The sequence below is a fragment of the Rattus norvegicus genome, chromosome 2, assembly GCF_036323735.1.
Source record: "Rattus norvegicus strain BN/NHsdMcwi chromosome 2, GRCr8, whole genome shotgun sequence".
Taxonomy (NCBI): Eukaryota; Metazoa; Chordata; class Mammalia; order Rodentia; family Muridae; genus Rattus; species Rattus norvegicus.
The window spans coordinates 58,973,145-58,980,796 of NC_086020.1; the positions used below are offsets into that span (position 1 = coordinate 58,973,145).

At 38.1% G+C, this 7,652-nt stretch overlaps 1 protein-coding gene across 1 annotated transcript in view; it reads left to right on the forward strand.

Annotated features, from left to right (window-relative positions):
• Nup155 (nucleoporin 155) overlaps nt 1-7,018 on the forward strand; it is a 52,992-nt gene extending 45,974 nt beyond the window's left edge. The window contains 5 exon segments of the mRNA NM_053952.2: nt 111-231; nt 735-845; nt 4,327-4,463; nt 6,020-6,126; nt 6,817-7,018. Coding sequence (NP_446404.2) covers nt 111-231; nt 735-845; nt 4,327-4,463; nt 6,020-6,126; nt 6,817-6,955 — 615 coding nt within the window. The 3' untranslated portion in view covers nt 6,956-7,018.
• Nucleotides 7,019-7,652: the final 634 nt, after the last annotated feature.

The following is a 7,652-nucleotide window of genomic DNA, read 5'->3' on the forward strand; positions in this document are numbered from 1 at the left end:
ATATACTTTATACTTTAGATAAAAGATTTAATTGTTTTTAAAGGTATACTTCACTGTTAATCTCTAAACACTGAATGTTGAATATTTAATTTTGGAATTTCTTCCCACAGCTTTATGGAGAATTTGCTGACCCATTTAAACTTGCAGAATGTAAACTTGCAATCATTCATTGTGCTGGTTATTCAGATCCCATATTGGTACACACACTTTGGCAAGATATCATAGAGAAAGGTAAGTGTTCAGTTATAGATACGTTACTATATAGTTTTTAGGAATCCAGAATACAAGTTGGTGGCAGTCGCTGATACATGTAGGGCTTATGGCAATGGGCTATATATACCTACTAGAAAGGATATGGTTCGGTCCCCAGCTCCGAAAAAAAAAAAGAACCAAAAAAAAAAAAAAAGAAAGGATATGGAGGCCGTGTGCATACAGTGGACAGGTGATTGTACAGTGTGACCCTGGAGAATGTTTGTGATAGCGTATATAGTTTATTTGATGTATGCCACATCATAATTAACTTATACACCTCACTCAAAATCTTGTAACCAGTGCCAATAACCATTACCAGTAACCAGTGACATGTGTGTCAGAAACTCAAAAGCACAGAATCTGCTAATTACATCGATGCAGATATTGGTCCTGAAATATTTTGCATCTTTAACAATTAAGTAGCCAATGTAAACATTTCACATTTAAAATAATTATGATTTCCATTGAAACCTCTCTTCCAGAATTGAGTGATAGCGTAACATTGAGTTCATCAGATCGAATGCATGCTCTTAGCCTCAAGCTTGTTCTCCTTGGCAAAATCTATGCTGGCACACCTCGATTTTTCCCTCTGGGTAAGTAGTGACCTTGCTGTCTTAGTTTTGTTTAATAGTTTTTCTCAGTGGGAAAACTTCATTGGCCTGTAGAGTTTCTCTTTCCTAATTCATCTATTTACTGTTTAGTCAGTAGTTTGAGTCCTGACTCTCCGGGAAGAAATCCCTGAAGGATGACAGAATTTGTTAATGAACACTTGGTTATGAAATTTTCCCATAAGTAGTTTTTCAAGTTTCTGTATCATTTTTTGGAATTATGTTTACTGATAAACAATATAGTTTAAGTGATTATCCTGTTAGAAAACCGATGCAAGTATCAAATAAAAAATAAAAATGGGAGCTGGAGAAATGGCTCAGCAGTTAAGAGCACTGACTGCTCTTCCAGAGGTCCTGAGTTCAATTCCCAGCAACCACATGGTGGCTCACAACCATCTGTAATGGGATCTGATGCCCTCTTCTGGTATCTGAAGACAGCCACAGTGTACTCTAATATAATAAATAAATGTCTTTTAAAAATTAAAAAAAAAAATAAAAATGGCTGGTGGTTTTGTGTGTCAGTAGTAATTTGAGCTGTTCTCTGTTGCATTAAAGTGACAATGGTGGGAGGTGTGTCTGTGTGTGTCTATCTCTGTGTGGCAGCATTTTGCTCTGAAGCCCATATTGACACAAACCCAGGATGTTCTTGCCCCAGCCTATGAGTACCTGATCTTCCTTCACCTTACCCCCTTTCTTGGCCTATTCCTCACTCTTCCCTCTTTCCTTTCCTTTTCCTTTTCCTTTTCCTTTTCCTTTTCCTTTCCATGTATGTGAGTCTTGGATGTGAATCCAGGTTCTTTTATGTGCACATATTTATGTGCTTTTTGAAATAGGTTCTAGCTATGTAGGTCAAGCTGGACTTAAACATGGGTTCTTCAACCTCACCTTCTTGGGGTCTGGGTTCACAGATGTGTATTAGCTTGCTGGCTTTTATTTTTTTTAAAGGAACATGTAAGCTAAAATTTTAATTATATGAGCTTGCTTCTAGACCAAATATGCTGAGTTCCGTGATTGTTATAGCCTATTGATAACTCATAGTTTTCTCTGCTATGAAACAGTAACTGCAACAAAAGTGTCACTATGGGTAGGATACTGAATGCATATATTATTAAAAAATATGGAGAAATGGAAAAAAATTACCTTTTTAAAGATTTATGTATTATGTATAATACACTGTAGCTGTCTTCAGACACACCAGAAGAAGGCATCATATCTCATTACAGATGGTTGTCAGCCACCACGTGGTTGCTGGGATTTGAACTCTGGAAGAACAGTCAGTGCTCTTAACCACCGAGCCATCTCTGCAGCCTGGAAAAATATTTATAATTGCACATTAAGTCACCTATTTAGTCTGTCTTCCCTTACTTGGTGTTCAGCCCAAGGCCTTGTACATGTTAAGGTAGCAACACTAAATTATATATCATCCCTAAATCTTTTGCTGTTTTTGAAATGAACATTCAGACTTAGACCATCCCAAATATTGTCAGAGGTGTTTAAAACTGCATTGTATCCACGCCACTTCAGTGTGGAGAAATGAGGGACAGTGGCTGCGCAGGAGAGCTTGATGCTCTTTCAGAGGACACAGCTTTGGTTCCCAACACCCACATAATAAATATTCATAAAGAGCTGTAACTCCAGTTGCAGGGGAACAAAGCCCTCTTCCAGCCTGTGTGAGCTCCTAAACAAACATGGTACACATAAACTCATGCATATTATATACAGGTAACATTAACAAGTGGGTTTATATATTCTTTGGATTTTTTGATGAGTATGTGAAAATAGTTACATTGGGACTACTTAAGGGACATTGGCTTTGATTTAGATTCTTAATTTTTATAAACCCATGGAGTTTAGGGTAGTAGAGGTTCAATGATTTAACAAATCCCACAAGACTTCACACAGATCCAAGAAGTAGAGATGGGCAACATTCTAATAGTTAAAGGTCAGCCTGGTTTATATAACAAGTTCTGGTCCAGCCAAGGTCTCATAGTGAGACCCCCAACTTTAAAAGAAAAGAGAGGAAATCTTAATATTTGCTCTAACATGTAGCACACACTTTTAATCCCAGAACGTGGGAGGCAGGGGCAGACTGGTCTAAACAGTTTCAGGACAGCCGTATAGAGACCCTACCTCAAAGATAGGCAGGCAGGCAGGCAGCAGGCAGGCATTCTACAGTAAGCATAAGTTTGGGTGTTCTTTTGTTATTTTTTTCATTGACATCACTTGTCTGTGGATATTTACATGGTTTTCAAATTTCAAGTATCATAATTATAAATTTATTCTATAATTATTATAGATTTATATTTATAAAACTATAAAGTAACAAATATAAAGAACTAAACCACATCCCCTAGAACTGCAGTTACACATCTTTTTGAGCACCCATATGGATGCTGGGAACTGAACTCAGGTCCTTGGCAAAAACAATTGTTCTTACTGCTAAGCCAGCTATCAAGTACCAGAAATTTAGACTCAACTCTTGATGCAGCAAACTGTCCAATTGCTTTACTAATAGATGAGTAGTGTCAATGGCTATCTGAAAATGAATTTCAAACATATTTGAAGGCCATATGTTTGACATCTGCCCGTAATCCCAGCAAGCAAGAGGACGTGACAAGACGATCAAGCATTTGAGGTTCTATCGAGATTTTTGAGGCCTACCTGTGTATGGCTTTATGTAGACCCTGCCTCAAAAAACATTAAGTACATGAAGGATAGAATATTAAAAATGTATTTTAAAATTGGGGTGGAATAGTCCTTTACAGCAGACTGTTGAATATATAGATACTCCTTAAGTAGAGATATTACTCTTATCAAGTCTTCTCCAGTAGTGAAATTACTCTCCACATTTTTCAGATTTCATTATTTTCTCTTAATATCTGTACATAACCTGACCCAATATAAATGCAGGAGATTTTCATATCTAGAATTTTTTTTATGGTGTCAAATCATGTTTCGATGCTTTAAAGAGAAACATTTTCCCAAATGACCTACCTCACTGGCCTTCAAATATGTTTGAAATTCATTTTCAGATAGCCATTGACACTACTCATCTATTAGTAAAGCAATTGGACAGTTTGCTGTATCAAGAGTTGAGTCCAAATTTCTGGAACTTGATAGCTGGCTTAGCAGTAAGAACAACTGTTTTTGCCAAGGACCTGATTCAGTTCCCAGCACCATATGGGTGCTCAAAAAGATGTGTAACTGCAGTTCTGGGAGATGCGATGCCCTTTTCTGGCCTCCACTAACACCAAGTATACATATAGTATATATATGTGCATGCAGGTAAAGCAAGCACTCGTATCATTCAGCAATAAAAATGAATCTTTTAATAATTCTTGTTTCTGGTTGGGGATTTAGCTCAGTGGTAGAGCGCTTGCCTAGGAAGCGCAAGGCCCTGGGTTCGGTCCCCAGCTCCGAAAAAAAAAAAAAATAATAATTCTTGTTTCTGACTTTTCCCCACCAGATTTCATTGTGCAGTTCTTGGAGCAGCAAGTTTGTACTTTAAACTGGGATGTGGGATTTGTGATACAGACCATGAATGAAATCGGTGTGCCTTTACCTAGGCTACTAGAAGTTTATGATCAGCTCTTCAAATCAAGGGTAAGGAAAACAAAATGATCTTCTGTAACTAATTTTTCCAAGATACAGAGTGAGGTCTTTGTGTGTATAGGTATCCTAGCATTCAGGTTAATGTTTCCAGTGGAGACATGCTTCAACGGTGCAAGGAAAATAAACTTTGGACTCTTAGCTGAGAGTTGTTTTTACAGTATATAATAACTAAAATGAAGTGCTAATATTTTATGTTGGTAAACATAATTATTTATGTCTTCATAGATAATCCAAAGTAGGGACTTTTTCTGGAGATCAAATCCCTCGGACTTGTACATTTGACAAGTGCTGTAAGACCAGACCATAATTCTCAGCTACTTGCTTTAAGCACACAAAATAACAGCACATTTATACATGTAACCTCATTTTTAAAAATCTTCTGTACGGGATAGGAAGATACTCAGCCAATAAAGTGCTTCTTATCCCAGTGTCAGTCCCCGGACCTTATAAAGACTAAATGCAATGGTGTGTGTTTATGTGAGGTGCGTCCTGGGGCTGTCTGACTGCGTTCAGTGAGACAGCCTGTCTCACTGTGCTGTATGATATGAGAGAGGTGGTCAGTGAGGACTTGCAACAATAATGGTAGCTGTCAGTGCCTTTTGGTTCCTGGAGACAGGCTCTTTCCTTTTATTGTCCAAGTTGACCTTGAACTTGGGGTCCTCCTACCTAATCTTCCTAAGCGCATGGTGTGACACAACACTGCCTTGTAACAGTGTCCTCCAGGGCATCTTGCCGTGTTCAGTGATAACTCAGCTGAGCCTCGTAATTAGACCATAGTGAAAACAGTGCTTACATTACTAAGACAAGGCTGGAGATACTCATCAGCATGTTCTATCATGTGGGTAAGAACAGATTAAGGTTCTGTAACTTTTTTTGCTTTATATCCGTACTGCATACATTCAAAGGAAAGTGGCCCACAGTTGATAGAAATAGTGTAATGATAAATCAATTCTTTTTTTTTTAAGTATAGTATAGTGTTTTGGTTTTTTTTTTCAACTTTTGGGGGTTTTTTGTTTGTTTTTTGTTGTTGTTGTTGTTGTTTTCTCGATACAGGGTCTTGCTATGCAGCCCTACCTTAGCTCTAGCAGTCCTAGAACTCACTTTATAGATCAGACTGGCCTCGCTCTCACAGAGATCTGCCTGCTTCTGCCTCTGCCTCCCAAGTGTTGGGATTAAAGGTGTGCACCACTAAGCCCATCTCACAAATCTGGTCTTTGTTTCAAATATTGACCTTAATCTAGTATATAATTTAGAAACTACATATCTGGGGTTTTGGGGGGGATTTTTGAAATAGGGTCTCTCTATGTAGCTTTGGCTGATCTAGAAGTTGGAGTGATCTCACAGAGGTCTGCTTGTCTCTGCTTCCAGGGTGTAGGGATTAAGGACATGCACCACCACCACCACATTCAGTTTCTAATGCTGAGTATGTGGACTCCAAAGACTTTAGTCAACATAACTAATTAGGAAAAATACACACACACATTTGATAAGTTGTAAGAGAAACTGTGTTGATGGATACATATATACATTTTTTTTTTCTTTCCTAGGATCCATTCTGGAACAGAGTGAAAAGTCCACTGCACCTTTTGGATTGTATCCATGTACTGTTGACAAGATATGTTGAGAATCCTAGCCTAGTTTTAAATTGTGAGAGGTAACTATAATTAAATATTGCATGTGAAAACATGGCAATCATTTCTAGTAAGCACCTGGTGAAGGGTTGGGAATGGATACGGAACGCTGTAGACATTATGGAGGAGCATTAGGGAATGAGTGTCGTACATTAGCAGTAACCGTTTGAGAGATAACCTAACTGTTAGCATTCGTGAAAGGGCAGAAGTTTTCAGCCGTGATGCTAGATTTTCTAAAGTGAAAACAATTTATACTGTGTGTTCCTTTGCTTTTGGTATTATGACATAGGACTGAGACGTTTCAGTTCTGCATTTGTGGTATGATTTCAAGGTAGTCTTTAAAAATCTGAGCAAATGTAGCCATTTTTAACATGAATGCTCCTATGCTGCCCCCTGGGCTAACAGTCTTCAGATGGAGAATGGTGCTTAGGAGGTAGCTGACCTTGCCAAGTTCCCTTTCTGTTTGCAAGCAGACTCAGTGATTACGAACACTTTCTGCTTTTGCAGAGTTGCTGAGTTCACGTCCCAGCAACCATATAGCAGCTCAGGAATTCCTAACAACAGTTGCAGGGTATCTGGTGTCCTCTTCTAGCTTCTGCGGGTACTGAACAGGTACATGGTGCACATACATACATGCAAGCAAAGCACTCACACACATACATGAATAAATACTGAACAAGTAAACGAGTGACGTGGCGTCTTTCTCATTACAGGAGAAGGTTTACAAATCTCTGCCTGGATGCCGTCTGTGGTTATCTGGTTGAACTTCAGTCAATGAGCTCTTCGGTGGCAGTACAAGCCATCACTGGGAATTTTAAATCTCTCCAAGCGAAGTTGGAACGGCTCCATTAATTACTGTAGTATATTTTCTTGCTTGCGTTTTGGTCTGTAAAATAAAAGCTCGGATGGGTCCAGAAATCAGGTGTTGTATCTAAGAATTTTGGTAGGCATTTTTTTTTTTAATGAATGGTAGTTATCTACAAATAGTGCATTTGCTGAATGATTTGTTTTTTATTACTAGTTGTTTTTTTTTTTTTAATTGATAACTTGGGCCCAGATATGTAGCTCAGTGGTAAAATGTTTGTTAATATGTAAAAAGTCAGTACTACACACAAACACATCAGTTTATAAAAATCTGAAATAAGATTATGTATGATTCTAACACACAAAAGATTTTTAATTTTACTAATGGTAACAATTTTGCATTTGTATTATTTATCTCCAGGTTTATGTTAGTATTAAAACTTGTAGGCCATGCCAGGTTCGATGACACTTGCCTTTGAATCTAGTACTTGGGGAAGCAGTAGCAGGTGGATCTCTAGAACTCACTGAAATTTCCAGGCCAAGGGCTACATAGTGAAGCCTTGTCTTAAAAAATAAAAACACCTTATAGGCTGGTCTTCTCCCATAGTGTTAGATTCTATAACAGTCCTTAATTACTCATTTTAAGTTATTTTTTAAGAAATCTCCTGGGGTTCGGAATTTAGCTCAGTGGTAGAGCGCTTGCCTAGCAAGCTCAAGGCCCTGGGCTCAGTCCTCAGCTCAGAAA